This window comes from Boleophthalmus pectinirostris, unplaced genomic scaffold (genome assembly GCF_026225935.1).
Source record: "Boleophthalmus pectinirostris isolate CB_2022bp ecotype Guang Dong unplaced genomic scaffold, ASM2622593v1 HiC_scaffold_15, whole genome shotgun sequence".
NCBI lineage: Eukaryota > Metazoa > Chordata > Actinopteri > Gobiiformes > Gobiidae > Boleophthalmus > Boleophthalmus pectinirostris.
Window position 1 is genome coordinate 9,812,746 of NW_026571070.1, and position 27,986 is coordinate 9,840,731.

Sequence of the window (27,986 nt, forward strand, 5' to 3'; positions counted from 1 at the left end):
AAACTGTGTGTCTCTGTACTTGTGCTCTTTGTGTGTTTGATTCTATTAAAGACAATACAGATCTGTAGAAAACTAAAGACTGTTTTTGTATTCTTTTACAGAATTAGATCAGTTAAATTAAATTATACATACTTATGCATTTCATGATAAGGTACCATAAGATAGATATGCATATTCAGCATGATTTGTTCAAATTTCATCAACATGAAAAAGTGATGTTCATGTTCTGAGAAAAATATGTGTAGAGGGGTTCGAAAAAAGTTTCAAAGCCTAAACATAATTTTATTGCATGCAACCGCTTTCCATAACTTTTTTTATGCAAATCCAGCAACCTTTTTTTTTCAGTGTGTATACTGGCATAAGAAAATTAAACTTTAGGCAGTAAGTGACATTTATACTCCACAAATTGACTTTCATGAAATGATTAAAATTGAAATAATTTCTGCCACCACCAGGGTGACCAGATGTCCATATTCACCCGGGACAGTCCCAGTTTGAGCCCTGTGTTCTCTGTCCCAGCAGATTTATACAAAACCAGTGATTTGTCTCAATTTTTTACAAGAAATGTCCCAGGTGTCCCTATTTTTGAACAATTTGATCTAAACCAGGACTAAACTAAGACTAAACCAGGACTACATCAACTCTAAACCAGGATTAAGACAGGACAATCACAATTTTTGATTAATCAGATCCTCACCAACAGTAAAGAGGAGCATAAATTGTCATTTATTTAGCCAAAATACAGAAATCCATGTTTACAAATGACCATAAAGAAAAAACAAAACAAAAAAACAACGCAGCGACAGAAGCCCCTCAGATTATGACTGGCACAAAAATGTATAATCTTACATGCTCTTTTCATAGTTTTATTTATACCAACCACCCCAACCCAGGTGTGCCCCAGTTTAGAATTTTAAAACCATAACCCATAAATGAAAATGAAAAATCCTTACACTTTTTCATTCTCACTGTGGTTTATTTTGTACTATCATAAACGATAAACTTTTGTGTCTTCTTTATCATTATTATTAGTTTGTATGACCATAGTATGAAATGTATTTTGCTATTATGTAAATATTTGTAGTTACATAAGAAACCACATGATTTTTGAAACAGGTGTGGGTTAACATAAGTTTTTTCTTCTTCCTTTTCCTTTTTGAGAAATGTGCTTTTCTGTTGTTTACAATGTATGTGTAGTATGTGTATAATTATTAAACTAAGACTAAACCAGGACCACATCAACTCTAAACCAGGACTAAAACAGGGACAATCACATTTTTGACTGTCACCATGTTTAACCAAATAACATTTTGTTTATATTGAGGGGTTGTTGATTTAATTCTTTAACTCTTGACTTCAATCTTCAAATGAACTGTTTGAAATGAACTGTATGTATAGTGAGTGTGCAGGTGTTGTGTACTTTTGTGTGATTTTGGCTGTACTTTTCCCTGTCCTGTAGATCAACCTCAAGTGGGTTGCAAAAAATTTTTTTGGGTCACCTTGCCACAATCTGCATGCAGGTCTGCGATGGGGGCTACATTTAATGGCCAAATAGGAGACTTATGGATCCTTTTATTGCTGCTTCAATGATTGTTTTTCATTCTTTAAAACAGACATGTCAAACTCAGGCCTGTAATATAACTATATTTGGCCCGCGAGATCTTATCAAATCTGTATTAGAGCTGCTCGCCGGATACAGATAGGCTATAGAGACGTTATTTATTAAAAATGTTGTTATTTGTTATTATTTTATATTATACTTGTTCTGGATTCAATGTTTAAGCAAAACTATTATTAAACATTTATTTTAATAAGAAAAGGTTTTATATTACATATCTTGAAAGAAGAGAAAACATGAGGATGTTGTTGAAATTTATCAATAAATATTTAGTTTTAAATTTTGGCCCCCTGTGAATTTGAGTTTGAAACCCCTGGTTTAAAACTTGAGTAATACTAATTGTTCAGAAAGACACGATCACTCAGTCAACAATATTATATTCTCATTAATGTTTATCTTTATTTTGCGATTTTATAAATAATTTCTATTGACTCGGGCGGCGAAGTTTTGTTACTTTTAAAATATGGGTCCCCAGAAAAAAAGGAAACAGATGATTTGACATCAGCCTGCTGAGGGACTGAAGATGGAAATTAGTCATGTTGGATATAATCTTTACATATTTAAATTTTAAATGTTCATTAATATGTGCTGTCCCTTTACAAATAAGAAAACAGAAAAGAAAAAAAAAAAACCTTCATTCTCATTTTGCTTATTTTGATACGATTATAAGCGATAAACTTTTGTGCCTTCTTTATCATTATTATTCGTTAGATTAACCCCCTGTTCAAGTTTTCAAATAGTTTTCAAAAACTTTCAAAAATGATGTGGTTTCTTATGAACATTGATCAGAGAACTTGAAATATTTACATAATCAAAATATTATTGATAGAGAAATGATTTCTATATGAGATCACTGCTGCCGTAAATTATGTCCACCCTACTGTCATATTGTTTAGACCTGGTTTTAGTCCTAGTTTAGTCCTGGTTTAGTCCTGGTTTTAGTCCTAGTTTAGTCCTGGTTTAGTCCTGGTTTTGGTCCTGGTTTTAGTCCTAGTTTAGTCCTGGTTTAGTCCTGGTTTTGGTCCTGGTTTTAGTCCTAGTTTAGTCCTGGTTTTGGTCCTGGTTTTAGTCCTAGTTTAGTCCTGGTTTACACCTGGTTTAGTCCTAGTTTAGTCCTGGTTTTAGTCCTAGTTTAGTCCTGCTTTAGTCCTGGTTTAGACCTGGTTTAGTCCTAGTTTTAGTCCTAGTTTAGTCCTATTTAGACCTGGTTTAGTCCTGGTTTTAGTCCTAGTTTAGTCCTGAATTAGGTCTGGTTTAGACCTGGTTTTAGTCCTAGTTTAGTCCTGGTTTTAGTTCTGGTTTAGTCCTGGTTTTAGTCTTAGTGTAGTCCTGATTTTAGTCCTAGTTTAGTCCTGGTTTTGGTCCTAGTTTAGTCCTGGTTTAGTCCTGGTTTAGTCCTAATTTAGTCCTGGTTTAGTCCTAGTTTATTCCTGGTTTAGACCTGGTTTTAGTCCTGCTTTTAGACCTAGTTTAGTCCTGAATTAGGTCTGGTTTAGACCTGGTTTTAGTCCTAGTTTAGTCCTGGTTTTAGTTCTGGTTTAGTCCTGGTTTTAGTCTTAGTGTAGTCCTAGTTTTAGTCCTAGTTTAGTCCTGGTTTTAGTCCTAGTTTAGTCCTGCTTTAGACCTGGTTTAGTCCTGGTTTAGTCCTGGCTTAGTCCTGGTATTGGTCCTGGTTTTAGTCCTAGTTAGTCCTGGTTTAGACCTGGTTTAGTCCTAGTTTTAGTGCTAGTTTAGTCCTATTTAGACCTGGTTTAATCCTGGTTTTAGTCCTAGTTTAGTCCTGGTTTAGTCCTGCTTTTAGACCTAGTTTAGTCCTGAATTAGGTCTGGTTTAGACCTGGTTTTAGTCCTAGTTTAGTCCTGGTTTTAGTTCTGGTTTAGTCCTGGTTTTAGTCTTAGTGTAGTCCTGGTTTTAATCCTAGTTTAGTCCTGGTTTAGTCCTGGTTTTGGTCCTAGTTTAGTCCTGGTTTAGTCCTGGTTTAGTCCTAATTTAGTCCTGGTTTAGTCCTAGTTTAGTCCTAGTTTAGACCTGGTTTTAGTCCTGCTTTTAGTCCTAGTTTAGTCCTGGTTTAGTCCTGCTTTAGACCTGGTTTAGTCCTGATTTAGTCCTGGTTTTAGTCCTGGTTTAGCCCAAAATGTGAAAACAGGAAAATACCACCGTGTAATCCATTTATTTCAACAAAGTAACTATAATTCAATTACCACTCATTAAAACAGTAACTGTAATCGAATACATTTGCTCATAATTTGTACTCTGATTACATAACTCCGGTACATGTAATCCGTTACTCCCCAACACTGATAGTTAATAGTTAATAGTCTATGGAGAAAACCTGCTTTCTAGTGTAACAGCGCCCCCCTCTGGTCAGTGCGCAGAAAACCATGCGGTACTAAGCAGCCTCAGAGGAACCGATGAAGCAACGTTATCCCGGTAAACACAATGGATTCACTGGACCATCAATCTCCCTAAAAACTGGACTTTATGTGAACAAACTTGACCCAAACACCGCGGTAAGTCGGAACCACTGTCACCGCGCATCCTTCAATACTGATTAGCCTAACACATGTAGCACGCTAGTTAGCCACAACAGATGCTACATGGATTTTCACTCAAATACTTAAATTATTACTTATTATTAATCGTTGTGACAAATTTGGGATAATTAACAGCATGTGCACTGTACGATTAAACGGTTGTCTAACTTTTTATTGCAAAGATACGCCTAAAATAGTGACAATTAAAGAGGATGAGTAGGAGTGTTGATGTTAGCTCGGCGGCTAAGTTGCACTTTTAACAACAACAAGCATGAATTTCTGATTATGTTCGCGGTGTTAAATATGCAAAGCACAAGCGTAAATCTGCCCACTCGTATGCTGTTTTCGATGCTATTCTGGGTCTGTTTCGGGTTTTGTGGTTTGTAAATGAGCTAAAAATAAACACATGTCGTAGAATGGAAAAAAGTGTGGGTTACTACTACGCAAACATCTCGTGCAACTTCCTCCTATCTAGTTGTTGTTACTAGTCACGTATTTGTGTCATTGCCATAGGTTTATTTGCTCCTATATTTATAACACGGCTATTCTAGACTTTTCACTGCTTTACCACTTATTTCAAGGTGTAAAAATAGCTCTAACTAATCTTTTTTTGTTGCCAGGTTTGACCACGTAAGCGCTTTTTTTAACAGAGACAACTGGACTCAGAGGGTGACCTGACGGCCTTGTTTACCCAGGACAGTCCCAGTTTTGAGCCCGGTGTCCCGTGTCCCAGTAGATTTGTCCAAAAACAGTAATTTGTCCCAGTTTTATACAAGAAATGACCCAGGTGTCCCTATTTTTGACCAATTTGATCTGAACCAGGACTAAACTAAGAGTAAATCAGGACTATCACAATTTTTGACTAATCTGATCCTTGCCAACAGTAAAAGGGAGCCGAAATTGTCATTTGTTTAACCAAAATACAGAAAACCATGTTTGCAAATGGCCATTCAGCAAGGAAAAAAAAAAGCAGCGTCACAAGTTCCTCAGATTATGACACGAGAACAGGGCTGTGTGCAAAGATATCGAAATATCGTATCATTTGATGTGATGATACAGTATTGATATTGTGGGCTGTTGTAATGATATAACACCAAGATAATTTTTTCATGTATTTTATTTAATTATTTTGTTACAGCGCTACAGTTTTTTTGCTTGTTTAGTGAAAGGAAACTCATTTATGTGACACATTTGATATTTTCACTGTTTTGATGATTAAAATGGACGCGCTTCATGTTCACTTTGCACAAGAAGTGGTTTAACAAAGACTTTTAGTATCACAGCCATGATTTAACCTTTATTTTATATTGAACCGTATTGAATTGATTTGAAATATGTCGTATCGAACCAAAAGTGCTCTGTATTGAGATATGTATCGTATCGTGGCCTATGTATCAAGGTATATATCGTATCGGCAACTTCTTAATGATACCCAGCCCTACACGAGAATGCACAATCTTACATGCTTTTTTCACAATTTTATTTATACCAACCACTCCAACCCGAGTGTGTCTCATTTTAGAATTTTGAAAATCTGGTCCTAGGTGTCTCTATTTTAGACAAATTTGATATTTACCAACTAAAAAGAAGCATAACTTGTCATTTGTTTAGTACAGAAAAGCTGCTTAATACAGAAAAGCTGCTTAAAAATCACCAAAATACAAAGGAAATGTGACTATACTGACACATGTTAGTCGTGAATGGGCCGATGCAGAACAGTACAGAACAATTTTCTTTAATTATGCACTCGTTTCATTTCACAATTTTATTATTACCAACCACCACAAATGGAGAGTGTCCCAGTTTTTGATTTAGAAATTCTGGTCACGCATATCTACTTGTTGTTACTAATTATGTCATTGCCATAGCTTTATTTGTTCCTATATTTGTAACACAGCTATTCTAGACTTTTCACTGCTTTACTTCTTATTTCAAGGTGTAAAGTGGCTCAGCTGGACTCGCAGGGTGACCAGATGTCCCTGTTTACCCGGGACAGTCCCAGTTTTGAGCCCTGTGTCCCCTGTCACAGCAGATTTATCCAAAACCAGTGGTTTGTCCCAGTTTTACACAAGAAATGTCCCACATGTCCCGAGTTTTGACAAATTTGATCCCTGCCAACTCTAAAGAGAGGCATAAACTCAGTCATTTGTTTAGGTAAAATACAGAAAAGCTGCTTAAAAATGGCCAGAACATAGGGTGACCGGATTTTCAAAATTCAAAACACACCCGAGTTGGGATGGTTGGTATAAATAAAATTGTGAAAGGAGAGCGTAACTGGAACTAAATGCCCATTCATAACTTACTTTTATAATCTGAGGGACTGCTGACGGTGCATTTTTTATTTCTTATGGTCATTTTAAAGCAAAATTTTCAGTATTTTAGCTAAACAAATGACAATTTATGCCTGTCTTTACTGTCAACAGGGATCAGATTGGTCAAAAATAGGGACACCTGGAGCATTTCTTGTATAAAACTAGAACAAATCTATAGTTTTGGATAAATCTGCTCAAAACTGTCCCACAAACACAAACAAAAACGTCTGGTCACCCTACCAAAACACAAAGAAAACGTGACTATACTGACTCACATGTTAGTCGTGAATAAATCATGAATGTGTCGACAGCATAACAATTTTCCTTAATCATGCGCCTGTTTCACAATTTTATTATTACCAACAACTCCAGACTGCGAGTGTCCCAGTTTTTGCTTTTGAAAATCTGGTCACCCTATACACGAGTTGCCGTTTTGTCAGTGCCCTTAACAGTTTATTCACAAGAGCCACTTTAATCAGTACACTTCTGTTATGAATTCAATGTGTCAACAGTAGAAAAGCGTATGCCGGTGTTCCCAATTGATTTGTGCTGGGAAATGTAATTGATATGGTGAATTATGTTGTATAATGTAAGTGCCAATCATGCGGGGTAGAGACCAGGATGCAAGGACTAAGTTAAACAAGCCGTAGTTCTCTGTCAGTAAACAAACCAGAGCGTAATAAAAGTGCAGCAGAAAGAGATGTGTGTTCTGACTAAGCAGCCTTGTGGTATTCTTTGGATTATAAGGATTTATGGTTTGAGTTAGCTGATGTTTTGGGAGTTATTTTACCTTTTTACATGTAAGTACACAGTTTCATGGTACTTTTTCTGCATGTGTGGTTGTTTTTGCATGAAGTCCTGTGCAGGTTTAGTCTTGTGAGTGCAGTTTGGGTCAGACACGCGGTCATATCACAATAGTTTTGATTATTTGGACCCTGATCTAAAATTTGTTCAGCAAATTAGTGATGTTATGAAGTCTATTTTTTTCCAGCTAAGACAACTGACCAAAATTAACACCATTTTGTCTGCAGAACATTTCGAAACGGTCATACATGCATTTGTGATGACCAGATTGGATTATTGTAATGCACTTTATGTTGGTGTCAGCCAAAATGTACTTTCCTCTTTGCACTGGGTTCAAAACTCAGTGACTCGACCCAGAAACAGAAGAGCATCTCACCTATTTTAGCCAGTGTGTTTTAGAGTCAAGTTCACAATTCTTTTATTTACCTTTAAGTTTTTGCACGGCCTAACGCTCTCCTACCTCGCTGACCTGATCCACCCTTATGCCCCCTCTCCTCTCCCGCTCTCAGGTCAGCAGACCAGCTCCAGCTCGCTGTCCCAAAGACTAAACTTGAGCTTAGTGGGGGCCATGCGTTTTCTGTTGCTGCCCCAGATTAGACAGGTGGAGTTTGTACTTGTTTTTAAATCACTCCTTTTTTCACTGGCTTTTAAAAAGTGACATGTACATTTCTTGTTGAGTATTTTATTGTTTTTTAACCTCAGCCGTTTTGGTAGGAAAAAGCCTCCATATCAACAAGTCAGCATCAACATTGTCAACAGTTATCTGCGAGTTTTAACTTTTCAAAGTAGCGTTTTTGATCCTCAACATAGAGTAAGATGATGAAGTCATGTCAAAACAATTAAATGCAAAACCCACTTCAAAATAATGCGAGTTATCTCATGACAGACATACCCAAAGCAATTGCAAACACAAACGAGCGACCCCACTGACTTTATGCGTACCAGCCGCTGCGCATGTGCGGAAAAGCCGGATGTAAACAAAAACATTTTCTCGTATGATATATATAGATTTTTTGCCACGCACATTTTATTTGACATCTCTTGTTCACTGACATCTAGTTGACGGAGATTTTCCCTTAGTTAGCCCTTAGTTAATGTTTAAAATTAGTTAAAATATACTAAATTATTCACCTTACTTTGACAAATAAGCATCTCCTCTCTACAAACCTGACTAATGACTGTTATGTACTGCACCTTTAACTGTTAAAATGGACAGATAAAAAAAAAAAAACATAAAACAGCTGACATATTTAATATACCCTACTTTTTTTACCTGAAGTCTTTTCATTTTTATAATCTCCTGATATGCTTTGATTTGAATGGACATGTAGTACATAGCTTTATTAAAAATCTGGATTGCATTAGACCTGCCATAAAATATTTTATGACATTAGTTTAATTTTGGGGCCCTGTCCATTTTATTTCCCCCAAAAGACCTTGAGCGAAATATAAAACTATAACTAAATAATAATAATATATCAATTATTTCCATGTATTTCACAGTAAGACGTATGTAAAATGGGCTCCAGCTGTTCTTAATCCCTTTAGCAATATTGAATTACAGCAAAGGTAACCCATTATTATTACGTATTCACAATAATGAATGTAAAATATTGTAAACAGTTTAATTCGGAGCCTGGACCGAATCAGACGAAGTTGGTTATCCTAACAGGAAAGTTTAATTGAATTGAAACGACCCCCCCTTTATCACCAGTGTCATTTACTGCATATTACTTGGTATGGTTTGTTTTGGTTTGGATATTTATTTGCACAGAGGCAGTGCACAACAATACATTAACCAAGACAGACTCATAAGAAAGATGCTGGTGCAGGTTACAGTACAGATTCTGTGTCAAAGGTTTTAGAACACCACACTTTTAAAAAATTTTTACTGTTTACTGTTGACCATAATGTACTCTAAACTTTTGATTCATGAAAGTGTCCACCATTGGCAGATATAACAGCTGAACGCACTCGTGGCTCGTTGTTTTTACAATAAAAATCAAATATTTTTCAGAAAGTTCTTCCCAAGTCTGTTGCAGAAGTTCCCATAAATGTGTGACACTTGTAGGTTTCTTGGCTTTCACTCTTCTGTCCAGTTCATCCCAAACCAGCTCAATGGGGTTTAAGTCTGGAGACTGTGCTGGACACTCCATGTTTTCAAGCTTTACCATCTTGTTATTTTTTTGATTTGCACAACTTCAACTGACCAAATGTCGGGCCATTTTTATGTCATTATACCGATCTTCCCGAAGCGGCATACATTTTTTCAGTATGTAATATCAATATAAGCCTCATTTTCTTGCAGACGTTTACTATCCAATCGTATTTTAATTCATTTTTTCTTGTTCCGTGTCCTGTAATATTATTTCCTTATCTGCTTGCCATGAACATAATTTGTAAGCAGCACACAAGAAACTAAGAAAGCTACAGAGTTTGTTCAAAAATCATTCAGAATCACTTTTGGGAAGGTCTTACATATTTCAGTGAAATACATAGTTAAGATAAAATCGTGAAATGATTGCAGCACTCACTCCTACTCACCAGAGGCGATTGAGTGATTAATGAAATTGACAGACTATACATAAAGTGTGTGCTTCACTTGTGGACTATTCCTGATGAGTAATTTGACACACTGTATTTACTCTATTTGTGTGTTTGAGCTCACATCTTTTTTTGTTTTGTTTGTATGAACAGATGTGTTGAGATATATTGTAACTTGCGTGTGTACGATATGTATACAATAAACAAAAAAAATGTTTTAAATGTATATAGATTAACTTGGTTTCATAAAGGGTACAATTCAGGGGGACTTTCCAGCCAGTACAACTTTCCAACTGGTTCCCAATGACTCAATACGGAGATTGTGTGTGTGATATGGCTAAAATTACATTATAATAATTTTCTGAACACTCCTTTCAAGTGGAGTATGTTTAATTCATATGAATATGATATTAAATTTGTCTATCTCCATGGAACTTTGCATAATATGTGTTCTTTCAGAGATACTAGAAAAAACACTACACTACAGTTTGCAGTAATATTTTTATTTATTCAACACAAAATGAATTTGTGAATTTGAGTCACTTCAGTCGCAGGAGAGATGATGTCCTTCTCTTCACCACAGATGTTGGGTCAGTTTAGTGTTTTGAAGGTCCAGATGTGGTAGACCTTCTAAACACAGTAATACGTTGGAGCCATTTTGGTTTTCTGAAGATTGGCCTGCTCGTGCTTGTTTTCCGAAGCTTAAATAGTCTTGAAAACAGCACCCGGAGACGAAGCGGAATCAGCCTGCCAAAGAAAGACCTGGAGGCTTTCTGGGTCAGTTGGCTAAGCTCAGCTTCTGTAGCTTCTCCATCCTGGAAGAGCTTCTCTATGTCCTCCAGTATTTCACCATAGTCAGGCAGGTCCTTTTTCAGTCTTTCTAAAATTTCTTTGTCTGTCTCCAGTGCATCTTGTTGGATTTTGCAAGCATCAACTTTGCCTTCTCTTGGGAGGTCAGAGGATATCCATATTGTTCCAACTTCTATTTCTCCTGGAGATTCTCGAAACCCTGTATCTCCAGTGGTGGGCAGATCTTTTGTGGACTTCTCAGATCCGAAAAATGAAACCTCACCTGGAGCTCTAGTGATACATTTGCTGGTGTCGCTACCACTAATAGATCCAATTGACATGGACGGACTTGCTATGAAAACAATGTTGTCCCCCAAATCCCAGGTGTTGTCATCTGGTTTAGGAAATAATAAATCCATCTCAGTAATTGCTTGGTTGGTCTGTTGTTGTGTTGGTCCAAACTCAGCCTCAGTGACGCACATTAACTCGTGAGCCTTTTTTGTGTAGTCATCACCATCAGGTAAGTGCTCCATGGTGATGAATGGGTGATCGAGGGCTTGCGATGGCAGGATCCGCTCCTCCGCGTCCAGTTTAAACATTTTACTGAGCAGGTCGTGAAACTGCTCCATATCTCTTTCCTCTTGATGGGAGACAAACATTCTTGAATCTTTAATAAGCTGCTCCAGGTTTGTCGCTGAAGGCTTGTGAAGTGTCATTTTAGGATTCATCCCAGTTGTCTTCCTAATCTCCTGCAGAGTTTTAAGTCTCCACGTGGCGTTTTCCTGAACAAAATACATGGGCGTGTACAACGCCTCGTTCAGGAGCTTCTCTGGTGGAACCCCAAAGAAATGCACAATCTTGTTCAGGAAGTCAAACTCAGAAAAGGCAATGAAGTCTGTGCTTCGGACAAACCAGTGAAGGAGACAGCAAGCCACACCCCACATGTCAACAGCCTCCCAAAGTGGAAGACCCAAAGTTACTTCTGGGGCACGGTACGAAGTTGGCTGCATCACCTGTCCAGTTAGATCTTGTCCTGAGTACACTGCCAATCCAAAGTCTATTAACTTGACTTTGAATGGCCTCTCCTTGTGGTTCACCAGCATAATGTTGTCTGGTTTGATGTCCGTGTGCATTACACCAACACAACGTAGACCATGAAGAGCTGTCAAGAGCTGCTTCGCCATTGGTCTTATTTGGCTCAGCGTGAAACTCTTGATCTTTAGCCAGAGATTGTAGACACTTACGTCTAGCATCTCAAAAGCAAGAGACCCACAGCCATCACAGTCAAAACAGTCAACCAGTTTGACTAGATTGAAGCTGTCTGGGTCTAGCTCCTCCTTGATGTAATTCAGCATCTCCATCTCCCAGTGGAAATTGTTGGAGAAGGTGCCATCATCTTTGAGGCGTTTTAAAGCGACAAGTTCCCCTGTCACTCGATCACGGCACTTGGTAACAGTACCGTAATAGCCCTCTCCGATGACTCCCAAAACTTCGTATTTGGTTTCGGGGTTGGTTTGCGCGAAATCTGTGAAATTCATTGCCGACGACATGTTGCGAAAGTAAAAGTTCACGAGCTCTGCTGAGTGTCTGTGTTCACTGGCTGAGTCTGGGTTGAAATGACCTTTACATACAGTGTGTGTAGAACTGGACTGAAAACTCCATGACAACGATGACTTTGTGTTACGTAATCGCATTCTATCTGTTTATGCATAAAATGCAACAGATGTTTATATTTGATTTGTGTATATAAATCAACAATCTAATTGCTATGGCAACCCTTGTCAGTGAAATCGCCAAGCCCAAATTATAGGCCCCATCCACATTATTATGTATTTAAGTCGTTTTCGTTGTGGATAAAGTGTTCGTCCACACTAATCCGATGGAAAACGGCTCCATAAACGGAATGATCTGGTGCCACCATCTCCCACGAATTCATTTGAGTATAGATCTGATCCAGCACCATGTGGATGCCTGAAAATGTTGATACGTTGATATTGGTCTATACACCGCGAAGTAGTTCACCTAGAATATATGTCCATTCATATATACAGTCTGTGCGTATGACCTGCAGAGAGATAATCTCTGAAAAGTTTAACATGAACCATCTCCAATGCGATAGAAACACAGAACAGACTCACCATCAGCAGAACACCCCTCTGTCACAGAAAGAACACTCATATTCCACCGATTCATGTCCTTTAGTCCAACAGAAGCTGAACCACATCAGCGCACAAGGATTGAGCTGTTTTTTTGAGCACTCATTTATGTAAATTAGCCATGTGGTTTTAAGTGTAGTTTCTGTAAAACCTAAACAAATACGCTCAAAGCTGTGTGGATAGGGAAGGCTTGCGGACACAGAAACATGTCTGGACGCAAATCGTTACCGATATGGTGATATGGTGATACAGTGATTTGTTTCAGTGTAAATGTAGCCATAGATTTGCATCGACTCAGTGTACACTACCGCCGTCGCCTTGTCGCCGTCGTTTTTGATTTATGGATCTGTGTCAAGGTCTATGTGCCATGAAGTAAATCACCACCACAACGCTAGGGGGCTAGGATTTAAAACTGGCGTTCATGTATTCAAAATGAAGCAGGAACGCGGAGTACCAGAAATTTATGTAGAGCGGATGTAGAGCAGACCAATCATAGCCCTTCTTGTCTGCGTCGCTTCCCCTTGTTGTCTGTGTCGTTTCGATGTGCAGTTTGAAAATTCCTGAGGTGCACGTCGGTCGATGCAGCTGATTTAAAAAAAAAAAATCAATATATATAGATTAACTAACTTAGTTTCATAAAGGGTACAATTCAGGGGGACCGTCCAGCCAGGGGGACTTTCCAGATGGTTCCCGTTGAGATACTATTCTAAAAACTGCACACTGCAAAAAAAATATGGCCAAAATTTTACTTATAAACACTTAAATCTATCTGAAAATGACTTAAAAGTGTGGTGAAATTATCTGTTCATGCAGCAAGATCATTTTACTTGTGATCTTAAAAAAAACAACCTCTAGACTAGAATGAATCAGTCTCCGAACTAGTAAGTAGATAATAAATCTGAAAACAAGATGAATAACCTGAGATAAGTTTTAAACTCTTGTCCAGATTAGAGAAACTTGTATTACATTTACCTTGTTCTGTTTGCAGGCTCTGATGCTTTGTCTGTGCTGCTGAGGGCTCCGGGCTGAAGAGTTTTACCTGGTGGAGAATCGTTGACTCGTTTGAAGTTTGTTTCGGGTCTGAGGATCATGGCGTCTCCGTTTGTGCCCGTCCCTCTGCCCCTGGACCGCTCCAGGACGGGGAGCAAACTCAGGAGGCCTCAGAGAGCTTCGTCTTTAGGTCTGGGTGAATACAATAAATACAAGATTACTGCTATCTCAATGATTAAGGGTACACTATGTAACTTTTTATTAATTTTTAAATTTATTTTAATTATTGCTCGTGCTATTATTTTGTTGGCATCGATTTAAAGATAACAACAACAAAAAATCTGACAATTTGCTGCATGAACAAAAGGAACAGGAAGAAGATAAATCTTATAAACCCTGCACCTTTTTTGGCTTAGGGTCCATCACATTCATGTTTCTATGGAAATATGTGCTTGGAATGTTCCACAGTGTGACATTAAACAGCTCTACTTTACATTTATTCAGTTACTGGTGGTTTTATAGCTCAAAAATACATAGAAAAACAGGCGTTCTGACTGTGAGCGGGGTCGCCTCTCCACAGATCTGACCTGTAACTTGGCATGGTTCAGTCTCCATGAAGATAGAAAGGTTTAATGGTTTAATACTATGAAACATTCCAGACAAAAGGAATAACATCTCCATGGAGAAAAGCATTTGATGGACGCTCCACCAAAAAAGTGACACACCTTAAAATTATACACCTTTAAAATATACTTGAGAGTTATATATTTATTTATTTTTGTGGTCATTTCTGGTGGATATTATAAAAAAATGTTTTTAGATGACCCCCAACTTAAACAGCAAATGAATATATATACATTTGATCAAATTTAAGTCTGAGCTCTGTAATAAACGATTTACTTTTGATTTAAATACGATGAATTGCAGCCCAAGTAAATTTTTTTCTCAGCGTTCAGTAAAATGTATTTCTAATTTGCATCGTATAGTTTCCTGTTCTCATATTAAAATGAATCATACAGGTGGATAGTGATTTCTCATGCTGCAACTTTTTTAATTGTTAAGTCTCAAAATTACAAACAAAAGGAAAGGTTTTCGTTAAGGCCTATCTTTTGATGTATAATTTTTTTATTTTTTTTATTTTTAGGCAGCGTATCCAGCAGCTCGGACTCTTCTGGCCCCAGGTTGAACGGAGACGGTCGAGAGTGTGGTGGAGGTATGAATATACAGTCACAAAAATGTAAACACAATAAATAAATCATTAAAAGCTCCTTTCAATTTAGAAAAATTGAATATATGCCTGATTTAATTTCATTTTTTGTACATTTTATTCATTTTATTCATTGTATATGAGCTGAAATAACCATAACAGAAACAAATCCATTGAATTCCTGTTTAGAATTGATTGCTGGTAAATCGCCTTTTCATAGCCACTTTTTACAAGCAGGAGATTTAAATTTATTACTTGGAAAAAAATAACTTTAATTCAGTCATTTTATCTGATGTGAGACAATGAAAATATAGAAATCGATTAAAAAAAAAAAGAGTTGTATTCTTTTATGATGGCTGTAATTGTGAAAAAAATTTGTAATCTCAATGTTTCTTTTGATAAAAAACGTCTTTACTTCTCTAGGTGGATTTGGTTCTCGGAGGTCCTCCCGCTCGTCTCGCAGCAGGACACCCCCTCCTGCCCAGAGCCCAGTACTGCGCGCCAGAGTGAACGGCGCCCTGGAGCCGTCTGTAGAGTTCTCCACCTGTCCACGCTCCATCTCCAACCCGGAGAGGAGCCCCCAAAGGCAGCCAGAGGAGCGCCCCATCACCCCCACCGTCCTGGGCTATGAAGTCATGGAGGAGAGGGCCAAATTCACGGTACATTTCTCTTCAATTTTGCCTTACTACGGTCCTTCTCAAATAGTTTGGCGATGCCAGGGGGTGTAATGTAATTGCATATCCACTACAGTAGTTGGCAGTATAGTGTCGGGTTTTTTGCATCGAGCATAGAGCAGTAGATGTGTGCAGAGAACAAACCCTCAAGAGACACCATGGAAAAATATTTAACTGGGATGAAAACAAAGGCGGAGAAAGGCGGAGATAATAAAACAAACGACAGTCTCCTCCGAAAGCTAAGACGAGTAAACATGATGAAGCTTATGTAGCGCTTGGCTTGGGAAAACGAGAAAAGACGGGTGTGTTTACTGTGTCTATAAACTTTGGCAGTGGACAGCCTGAAGCCAAATAAATTACGGTGTTGCTTAAAGACAATTACGCCCTAATCACGCTGATAAGCTGCTTGAGTTTTTTCAGTGGAAATGTGCCGAGTATTGCCAACAATCATTCTGCTTTGTGATTATAAACACTGTAGTCGCGACAGAGAGTGGAGAGTTGCAAAATGTTTTCTTTTTCCTAAGGGGAGGCGTAACAGAAAGTAATTGAGAAGCACTGCCTTTACTAGCCTGAATCAGCAACCGGTTTCACTTCTTGGAAACCGTCTGACCTCACAGCATTAGGATTCGTTTGCTTGACGGTGGGCGGGTACTTTTTTTATTTAGGCAATCGCTGCTATTTGGTTGTGACGTATGTAATGCAGCAAAGCTCGTAGGAAGAAGGGCGATAACGTCTTTCCCCTTGATAAAATTCACCAAACATTCTCTTTATTCCAACTTTAAATCCTTGATCTCGGGAATCATTGCCAACACAGAATGTCCGTCTTCGTCTTCATCCATCTCGACCGCTTTGTTTACTGTTGTGCTGTTCCACAAAACGGACCCAGACAGGCGCTTGTTTGTCGTCATGGCTTCACAGCTCTTCACTGATTGGTCAGTGCGCGGTCTACAACTTCTGAGGTTCTTATAAACCATCTAGTGTATTCTGATTCCTGACCTGGTTACTGGAAAGAGATGAAATTGAGTGGAGGCACTAAGTCGCGCCAGCCTGGCTACCGCCTCACTAGAAGATTGATTATTAAAAATACTAGAGATTAGCATTTGGTATTTACAGTTTTTTTTATTTTATACACTGTATCTGAAAATTACCCGTCTTAAAAATGTGAAAAACAGAACTAACGCATTTTAAACAGTTAACAGTGGTAAGACCCAGAGCTGTTTGTACAGTATAAAGAAATTATTAAAGATCAGAAGCACATGTGCTCAGCAACCTTGGGCCAATAGACTTCAAATGAGCCCATGATTTATTGAGTTAAAAGTTTTGGACATTTTTATCTATCTGTGTAAAACTAACTTACTTATTCAGCTGAGCACATACTAAAAGTGGTAGGAATGGTCTTCTGTTTAGATACAGAATAAAAGTTAATCGTGAATTTCAGTTTGGTTTGGTCCTATTGCCCTGTGTTACCTGTGCTTGCTTTTTTATAACAAAATTGTAGGCTAGACTAAATAATTTGTATTTTTTTTACATTTTTTAATTTGATTTCTACTTTCTTCTCTACAGGTGTATAAGATCCTGGTGAAAAAGTCATCAGAGGAGAGCTGGGTGGTGTTTCGGCGATACACAGACTTCTCCAGACTGAACGACAAGGTGCGTTTGTTTTCGTTTGGGCGTGCTAACTGTAGGCTCTGCTCTGTCTGAGGCTCTGTTAGACTTTGAGCTGAGCTTTGTTTAAACACAATCTGAACAGAAACACCTGACCTAGTTGGAGGTACAAAAGGTGAGCTGATTTTTCCTGTTAAACAAGTCCCTCGCACATAACATTACAGTCACAAGCTTGTCAAAAGCTCCACTCTGAGGAAAACCGCTCGTGAGCTGTCGAAACTGTCCAGTATGAAAACAAACTCTTGCGCTGAAAATATCACCTAATAATATAAATTAGCCAAAAGTTTTTCAGTTTGTCACTTTCAGCTTTTTTGTTGAAAATCAAACACCTAAACAGGACCATGATCGCTCGGACTTATCACAGCCTTGTTTTGTTTAAATCCATTAGAATTTTTTCTTGAGTTTTCAGCCAGGTTAAAACTTTTTTGGCTGTGTTTGAATTGTGTCACTGTGGTAACTGCTGAATACTCTGCCATACACACACATGTAGAAGACCCCCTAGCATCAAAATTAAGGGGAAAATTAGGGCTATAATTAAAAACTGAGACAAATTCATGGGCCAAACTAGATATTTATTGAAAAATTTCAACAACATCTGCATGTTTTCTCTTCTTTCGAGATATGTAATGTTAAACCTTTTTTTTAATAATAATAACAGTTTTGCTTAAACATTGAATCCAGAACAAGTATAATATAAAATAATAACAAAATTTTAAATAAATAATTTCTCTGTAGCCTCTCTGTAGCCGGCGGGCCAGCTCTAATACATATTTGATATGATCTCGCAGGCCAAATTATATTGCAGGCCAAATTTGCACCCCGGGCCTGAGTCTGACATATCTGCCCTAAAGAATCTATATTTAAGATTTCACTACTATTCTTGCCTAGATTTGTCTTTTTTTTAAATGTTGGCAAAGTTCATAATTTTACTTCTTTGTTGGACATGAGCAACAGATGTTACATACTGTATGTAGAGGTAATGCCTTAACTGTTACCTAGCAACCATAATGTTAATAAGGGCCAAGACTTGGTTTAATTGCACATTTGTTATAATTTAGAACAGATCTGGGCTTCTGGAGTGAATTAATTGAAGGATGATGTTTTTAAGATACTAAGAGAAATGGGTGTGAATGAGGATACAGAAATGTTATTATAAATTATTCTCTTTGTATGTTTGATTTTATGAATGATAACATCAACTATAATATCAGGGACTACAGGTGGAAATTAGCACTGGCCCTACAACCTGGTACAGAGCATCTCTTTTTTTAAGGTTAATGTATATGTGCACTGTCCCTGTCTCATTAAACAAATAACTAAACGAAGCTAAATGAAACTAAACGAAACAAAACAAAACTAAATGAAATTAAACTAAACTAAACTAAACAGCTCCTGGGTCACATACGGCCCATTTATGACAATTTGGAAATTGTGGCTGAGTGGCTAGCACTCATGCCTCACAGCAAGAAGGTTCTGGGTTCGAATCCCTGGGTTCGCCCGGGCCTTTCTGTGTGGAGTTTGCATGTTTCTCCCCGTGTCTGGATGGGTTTCCTCTGGGTGCTCCGGTTTCCCCCATCAACCCAAAACATGCTACAGGTCTCCATAAACAGTTGATAGTCAAGGTCAGTTGAATCCAATCAATTCAATCATTGTGTCCTTAGGCAAGACACTTCGCCCACATTGCCTAGTATGAAAGTGGTGTGTGTGAGTGATGGTGGTGGTCAGAAGAACCGATGGCGCCGAGTGGCATGGCAGCCGCGCTTCTGTCAGTCTGCCCCAGGGCAGCTGTGGCTACAGTAGAAGTTTACCATCACCAGGGTATAGAGTGAATGAATAATGCTGAATGAATAATGCTGAATAATGCTCTGTAAAGTGTCTTTGGGGACAAAAAATGTCTGTGAAAGCGCTATATAAATAAAGACTTACTTACAAAATAAACATATTTTATCATTTTACCTCATGCATGGACTAAAGCTGGATTGCTTTTATTTTAGAGGGTTTTTTTTACTAACTACATTTTTTTTAAGAGAGCCTCACTTTTTCATTGATTAGACTTAACATTAAGTCTTACCAGCACATCAAAACAATGATATTTACTGATTTTTATAAAGAAATACAATTAATATTATGCAGAATTGAGCTAAGCATGTTGGCCCTCCACAATAATTTCTGTTTCTCGTGTAGCTCTGAGGAAAAAATAATTGCCCACTCCTGATTTAGACCAATAAAAATGACAACAACACCTGTATTTTTTGTTAAATTAATGTTTAATGTCAGAAAAATGTCAGATTGCCTGCACATTTTGGATGGAATTTCCATGTTGACGACAGAAGTGTGTTTGTGTAAGAACTCAGCTTCCTGTGTTTTCGTACTTTTCTTCACAGCTTTTTACCACAAACTGCCATTTATCTGATGTAAAACCATAATAAATATTGACCACAAATGTTACTACTCCCACCAAACCATGTCACAATTAGAAAAAAATTTGAAAAATTTTCACATGCCCTTTAACACTCAGAAAGTTTCGTTTTTGCTCACGCTTTTGTTCAGTAACTAGGAAAGTAATATTCCCTGACAAAGTGACGCACTTTTTGCCAAAATTCACTCTGTTTTTGGTTATTTGTGAAGACGAGACTTGGAAAACTTTAGAAATGTTGAGATAATATCTTCCGCAAAAACAAACAAACTCAGGCATGGAATGATTGAAAAACTGGAAATTTTTGGAGTTTTGGTCCCTTAAATTTGCTGGAGGTGGTCACTTGCCTGATTCCATGAAAACAGAAAATTAAAACCATAATTCTGATCATAGATAAATAAGAGATAGATAACAGATAAATAAGTTTTATGCCACACTGTTGAAGATTATAACCAGAGGCCTCTTCTCGGCCATATAACAGTCAGGTTTGTGGAGATGTAAACCTTCTCAGAATAAAGACACGTTTCCCTAAGATTTTCAGTGCAATAAACACAACCAACATGGCTCAGAAGTTACATACTGTTACTTTAAAGGTGCACTGTGTAACTTCTAAGGTGGAGCATCCGTTACTTGCTTTTTCTTCATGGGGATGTTATTTCTTTGCATGGAATGTTCCACGGTAGGGCATTAAACACATCTGCCTTCCACTTGTTCAGTTACATATGTTTTATAGCTCAAAAATACCTTAAAAACAAAATACAGGGTTCCCACGGTCATGGAAATCCTGGAAAAGTCCTGGAATTTTAGCATCTCTTTCACGCAACTACAGCGTTTTGTTCTCATTGGACTATTATGATTATTTCTGAACATATGCACCTTTTGTTTTAAAGAGACGACAATAAATGCACTGGCTGTATTTGAATGTTAAAAAACTATAATTTCATTTCATATTTAGCCCTAAAAGTATGCTGAATTCTACACATGTAGGTGCCGTGAAGTCATGGAAAATTCACTTTAGGTCATGAAAAAGTTATGGAAAAGATTTCCAAAAAGCCTGGCCAGATCTGTGGAGATGCAAGCCTGCTCACAGTAAAGACACATGTTTTTCTAAGAGTTTCAGTGCAATAAACACGAGTTACATACTGTTGTTTTAAAGGTGCACTATGTAACTTCTAAGGCAGGGGTGTCAAACTCATTTTCACCAAGAGCCACATTTGGATCATGTTTGTCATCAAAGGGCCTTTTATAAAGTTGAGACTGCAACTGTAACTGTAATATCGGTATGTTACAAAACTGTAAAAGTCTGTATTTGATTTTTCATTTCATATTTATTCATTTTGTTTATTTTTATGTTTTTTACCTTTGTATAATTTATTGGTATTCTTGCTCTTATTTCACTAGTTTTATTGTCTTAATGAGGACTAGTAGAGTTAACTATACCTTTACTTTATATTTCTATTGGATATGTTTTATTTGTATTGTTTGGAAACAGTTTTGTTTTTGAAATGTGATATAGAAATAAAGTGGATTGGATTAGATTTAAAGGTTTAAGTTAAAACATTCACATTACTCCTTCAATAACATTCATGAAATAGCCGTCCTTCTGTGTCAATTTTCCTTTTCTTGGACATTTTTGGGGAAACATGATGAGTTTTCTCGGCCTCTCTAGTGGCGAGATGCAGTCACTTCACGGGAAATGACTGCGGTGCATTGTGGGAGATGTAGTAGCGGCACAGAGTCACAACATAATAATAAATTATACCTTTTAACCCCTTGTGGGCCACATAAAATGGCTTGGGGGCCTTGGCCTTGCCAAATGTGTTCTAAGGTGAAGGGAGGGTCCGCTACTTGTTTTTCTCCATGAAGATGTTATTTCTTTGCCTGGAATGTTTTACAGTAGGGCATTAAACACATCTGCCTTGCATTTGTTCAGTTACAGATGTTTTAAAACTCAAAAATATCTTAAAAACACAAATTCTTACTATGTGCCAGCTTGCTTCTCCGTAGATCTGACCATTAACTCGTCTCCATTGTAATAACCAACTTTATTTCCGTACAGTTAAATAATTAAAGCAAAGCAATGTTGTTTTGTTTTTGTTTTTTAAAATCATATTACTATAACTTTACAATCTTGGCTGCTCTACCCTTTTATTTTGTTTCTATTTGTGTTTGGGTCAAAGTTAAGTCCAGGAATGACAAACTGACCTGTTGGTATTTGAACATTTTTAATCACAAACACTTCCACAACCTGGGCTCTGTCAGTGTATGGATTAAGTGTCTCTAAAGCACCCCCTCCTGGTGAAATTTAATATACCCCCACAGAGCTCCTACAGAAGACAGACAGCGCAGATCAAAGGGGCAGGTTATGGTTTCACCCCATTCAGGTTTATGGGAGGGAGGTTTTATGACCAGGTTTTATGATGGTCCCAATGGGAGGTTGCTGTTGTTCCTCGTCATTTGTTTCGTTCTGTGTTTGTTGATGTGAAAATCTCAAAACAGAAGAACACGCCCAGTCATCTGAGAATACAGTGATCATTAACCACATGTAATCGGATATGTATGCGTCGGAAAATAAGTTTGGTGGATGGAAATTAATTACATGTATTTTTCTTACTGATTTAATAATGTTCTGTTCATTCTCTTGTACTTTCCTATTTTTCTGTATCCATTTGTAGCTCATGTTCCCAGCAGTTTTGAGATACAGTATGTCATTTTCTGGAGGTCACCTGCACAATTCAATAAAAGTAGAAAGTTAAAATCATGCTTCATAACTAGGGCTGGGTTTCATTAAGAAATTGCCGAAACGATACATACTTCGATACATAGGCCACGATATGATAAATATCTTAATACAGTGCACTTTCGATTCAGTACGATATATTTCAAATCGATTCAAAATGGTTCAGTAAAAATAATGTCTAATCATGGCTGTGATGCTTAAAGTCTTTGTTAAACCACTTCTTGTGCAAAGTTCATATGAAACACAAACATTTTAATCATCAAAACAGTGAAAATGTCAACTTAAACAAGTTTCCATCCACTAAACAAGCAACAAAACTGTAGTGATGTGACAAAATAATTTAGTAAAATATACCTAAAATATGATTTATCGATACAGCAGCCCACAATATTGATACTGTATTGTCACATTAAACAATACGATATTTCAATATTTTTGCACACCCCTATTTGTAACTTTCTCCATGGAGAGGTAGTTTACATGCTGTGGAAGACATAAACAAAGGAACAACATTTCTATGGAAACAAGCAGGAGGAGGCTTCTTCAGGCCAAATAAGAGTCAGGTTTGTGGAGATGCAAGCCGGCTCAAGTTTTTGAGTGCACAAAAACACAACCAAAATGTAAAAAACATTCCTTTCTAATCTGTTTTTTTTTTGGCCCAGAAGGTACATAATATGGCTTTAGAGTTGATGGGAAAAGAGATGCTGTAATCCTTCATTCTTCTCTTTTAAAGTAGTATGCAGTTGTGACATGTGTTGGCTTTTGATTGATTAATCTGATTGCTTAATTTATTTCAGGCACAGGTATATTCTGACATTATTTCACAGACAGTCATATTTAACATACACTGACTGAAAAGGTGTCGGCTGAAGCTTGAGCTTATTTTGCCTCTACTCTTTATTCCTTTGTCAGAGCATCATCAAACCAGTTCATATTCATAAATACAGCAAGAAGAAACAAACAAATCAGTAACAGTACATCAAAGTATTATAGCCCAAACTAAGTATCATAATTAATTAACATCAACATTTAAACTTCTTGATAAAATGGAAGAAAGTGGTGCACAATTTTAGGTCTTATGTACAGTTGTTCCGAGGTCCACCCTTTAATAGATATTTTTAAACCTGTTATGTTGTATTTTACATTTTTAATTGCTTTGACAATGGTCCCAGTCATTCTGAAACCCATGGATAGGCTCTAAAATGTCATTGTCCTTGTAAAATAATTATGTAATTTTCATTTTAATTCTGTATTTTGTTTGCAGTTAAAGGAGCTGTTCCCTGGTTTCCGGCTGGCTCTGCCTCCAAAGCGCTGGTTCAAAGACAACTACGACAGCGAGTTTCTGGAGGAAAGACAGTTGGGTCTTCAGGCCTTTCTACAAAACCTGGTCGCTCACAAAGACATTGCACACTGGTGAGGGTGTCTACATGTTTTATTTTAGCACTGCCGAAATGAAATATTATTTAAATAAAATGATTTCTGTGTTTTACAGTCAGGCAGTGAGGGAGTTTCTGTGTTTGGACGATCCACCAGGACCCTTCGACAGTCTCGAGGAGAGCAGGGTAAAACAAAACGGCTACCATATAATGCGAGCTTATCTTTTAATCCATTAAATCTATCTGCAGCTAATCATGTATCAGTGCTATTCAGAGCTTTTGTATGCGCCTGTCCAAATACTGAGAATGAGAAAAAATTTGTCTATCTACAGGTTAAAGGTTTCGTAGTACTTGACGTTGTTTCCTCGTCAAAAACATGCCTGGAGTTGTGTTTTGTTTCATTCACACATGTTTAACACACATATTCTGCATATTTAGGCTGAGTTCTTCTCTCAAACTGAAAACTGTTCCACCTTCTGATGTCATGTGGTGATACAGGGAGTGCTCCACTGTGTTTTTAAACTCCACACACCTTCACTAGAAACATTTAGATGGAATTGTCAATCTTTACTAAACAAAAGGTAAAATTTATCTGTTAACTTGAAAATAAAGGGTTACTCAGACATGTGACTGACACAAAACACAACTCCAGGTCTGTTTACGAGGAGGTAACAACATTCTAACATGGCTTAAATTTCACAAGAGTCAATTTTGCGTAATATAGGACCCTTGTAACTCAGGTCCGGTTATGATTCCGATACCATTTTTAAACCACTGAGGGCTCGGGCTGCATACCCTCTCTGCTCCAACATGCTGCTTCACCCCAGTAAACCTCTGAACTTCCGCCAAACCCAATAAACGTCAGCCCCTGTTTCTGTTACATCATCTTTATCTGTTCAGAGTTTCCCGTGGTATGGCCGGGCTTCAGATAACATCACAACATTCTACTGGCCAATAATATTTACTACAGATGGGGCCAACGAAAATGAATATTGAATCTCGTTATAAAACAGTGAGTTCTTGGGTTTAGACGCTAATAGAAATTATCAGGTTCAACATTTGTGGATTTATCTTTATGGATATTTCATAGCAAAGTATAATGTAATCAATAACGAAAACCCCCATCTGAGAGTATTCCAGAATCTAAAAACAACCAATATTTCATGTATTATTTTAGCATTTCTGTATATTTCTGGTTAATGTTTTAAAATAGTGTCAATATAGATCAAAATCTTTTATTCAGCCAGTTAGATTTTGATGTTTAAGTCCTGGTTTAGACCCGTTAATGTCATAACACTGGATTCACTGCACTACTACATGGCACATTTTAGTTAGTTAATCATGTATTTTATTGGTTTTATTCTTAAAAGGTAATGAATGCATGTTACCAAGGTATTTTTGAGCAGTAAATTAAACTTGTTGCTTTGTCCAAATGTGTGTGCAGGCTTTCTGTGAGACTTTGGAGGAGAGCAACTATCGTCTTCAGAAGGAGCTGCTGGAGAAACAAAGGGAAATCTCATTATTAAAGAAGCAGCTGGAGGAGAAGGAGCAGGCCATCCTTCTGCTGGAGAGACACATCAGGTCAGTGCTGCGTTGCTACACGGGCTAGGATTTAAATGAATTTCCACCGGGATAATTAAAGTACCATATTTTCCGCACTCTAGGGCGCTCTGGATTATAAGATGCACTGTCATAGAATGGTCTATTTTCAAACTTTTTTCACATATAAACTGCACCGGACTATAAGGCGCATTAAACAAAACGCAACAGTTGGATGTGTTAGTGGGACTTTGTTTGTGGCGTTCACGGTGACTCTGGGCTTTGTTCAGTTGTGGCGTGTAGGGAGGGTGCTGTCTGGGACCGCTGGATTGTCGGCGTGTTCTCAGTGACTCAGTTGTTCAGTTGTGGCTCAGATTGGCACATTGCGCTCGCTTTTTCGGTTCATTCCTCTGTTCCGTTCCTCGTCAGCGTGGAGTGATGAGTGTGGCTGCGGGTGGTGCGGGTTTGTAGTTTACTGAAGTCGTCCTGGGACACCTGAGTGGATTCATGTATGGAGCGCTCTGGATTGTGGGGCGTGCAGTCATTTTTTGATGGGGTTGGAGGCTTAAGAGTAGGGATGGGCATTCAATGAAATTTTCTTAATCGATCATCGGCAGAATTAACGATCGATTATCGATTAATCATTAACGTTTTTATACAAAAATGATCATCATTATTATTACTATCTGCACTACTAATCTGCATAAATAAATTCAACTTTACGACATATAAACCGTAACCACTCTAGAGCCACATCGTTTTGGATTATAATGTGTTTAATTCAGTTTTGTGCAACTCTCACAGAAACGAAACTTAAAATCGCATCGCTAATTTGCATAAACTAAGCGAAGATAAAACTACAGCTCTTGTGCCGCTGATGCGGTTCAACTTCTCTCAGATTAAAAGACATGACTGAGTGGAATACAGGTTAGTGTGACCAGATTTGCGTTTGTCAAAACCAGGACACCGTATGGGGGGTGGGAGGTGGGGACTCGTCATCGACATTGAGCTACTCTCACCTGGCAAAACTTTGCCCACTGGACACCGAAACATATGTGCTGCTTTGTACACTGTGCACATGGACTCACACTTGTCCCGACCGGAAAGCATGGAATTTCTTGTACAAGTCATCATTGCACATCGTTCGCATTTGCACTTCAGCACATTGCAGGCTGACCGACATGTACGGACCCCTGTTTGGTCACGCTACGTACAGCAACCTACATTCAGTTTGTCGATTAAAATGAACGTAATCGATGAAATTCTTAATGATGAATTATTGATTAATCGACTAATCATGCCCATCCCTACTTAAGAGTGCCCCCAATAGTGCGGAAAATATGGTGTTTATCTGATTTTAAGATGAGGATACAATAATGTTAAAATGGTGTTAAAATCGTATGATAAAAATTTTTCTCATTCCTGTGACGATTTTCTGTTTTGGTCATATTATCACATTATAATTCATTCTTAGGATCCTTTCTGGAAAACAAACTTTTATTTTAGACCAGTGATTCTCAAAGTGGTTCATTGGGGCCTCAAAGTTGGTTGGGTAAAATGTATATCATGTTTTTCTTGGAGCCATCTACAAATGCCTTTATTTTGCCTTTAGGAGGTAACTTAAGACAATTTCTACGTCCCTCTCTTCATTCTAGCCTTCCAGAGGTTGACCAATAAGAGGAGTGACTGGGAAAAGTCTGTCTTTAAACAGATATAAAGTTAAATCATGTTGTGACCATATTCTCAAAATATTATTATGAATATTGTCACTGCTGTTTGATTTGTTTTGCCATATCGCCCAGTGCTCCCTCAAAGGCACTACAGAGGATCCCCAAAGCCTGTCCACACAACACCAACAAAACAAAATTGAGTTTCACTATATTAAATGTTGAAGTAAATATTGTAAACTGAACCTTCTGTCTCTTTTCTTTCTGTCCCAGTGGAGACACAGTGACGCAGGATTCGCCCTGTGTCTCTGTTCAGGGCAGTGAGAGCAGCGCAGACGTGGAGTCTTCTGCTGCCGAGGCCGACCAAGATATCACAGATCACAACAGGTAAAAATACACACAATATACACAAAATATACTCAAAAATACAATCTCTCACTTGGGTTGCCAGTTTCAAAGATGTAATCCAGTTGGTTTAAACCTAATGGAACTAGCTCTACCTAAACCCCAAATTTTCTAAGTTGAAATATACACACACAAATTACATGTTCCTTGAATAATGCGTAATAAATGACTATACTATTATTACTATTACAAATCTGTTGCTACTCTAAATTTAAAGTACCCCTCAGACATTTGAAAAAGACACACTCAACTTTCACAAGTGACTAAATAATTTAATTTCAGTTAAAGTGAGTTAATCAAATTGGTGTTTTTTAAATTTAAGTTGTTTATTTTAATTGTAGATCACCTGACATCTCTAGTGTTCAGTCATTTATTAAACAAGATGTGTGAAATTAGTCAAACTTATTACAAGATTTAAAGGGTAATTATGTAACTTTTGTGCTGGAGGGTCTCCATGGAGATGTTATTTCTTTCCTTGAAATCTCCCACAGTATGGCATTAAACAAACCTATGGCTGTGGGCACATAGTTAAAGTGCATATTTTTCCAAG

General features: G+C 37.7%; 1 protein-coding gene across 1 annotated transcript in view; it reads left to right on the plus strand.

Moving 5' to 3' along the window:
• Positions 1 to 3,988: 3,988 nt before the first annotated feature.
• snx16 (sorting nexin 16) overlaps positions 3,989 to 27,986 on the plus strand; it is a 29,393-nt gene continuing 5,395 nt past the window's right edge. Inside the window, exons 1-9 of the mRNA XM_020923176.2 lie at positions 3,989 to 4,128; positions 13,746 to 13,937; positions 14,892 to 14,960; positions 15,378 to 15,613; positions 17,192 to 17,278; positions 23,714 to 23,862; positions 23,942 to 24,011; positions 25,270 to 25,406; positions 27,305 to 27,418. Of these exons, the coding sequence (XP_020778835.1) occupies positions 13,847 to 13,937; positions 14,892 to 14,960; positions 15,378 to 15,613; positions 17,192 to 17,278; positions 23,714 to 23,862; positions 23,942 to 24,011; positions 25,270 to 25,406; positions 27,305 to 27,418 (953 nt within the window). The 5' untranslated portion in view covers positions 3,989 to 4,128; positions 13,746 to 13,846. The remainder of the gene's footprint in view (positions 4,129 to 13,745; positions 13,938 to 14,891; positions 14,961 to 15,377; positions 15,614 to 17,191; positions 17,279 to 23,713; positions 23,863 to 23,941; positions 24,012 to 25,269; positions 25,407 to 27,304; positions 27,419 to 27,986) is intronic.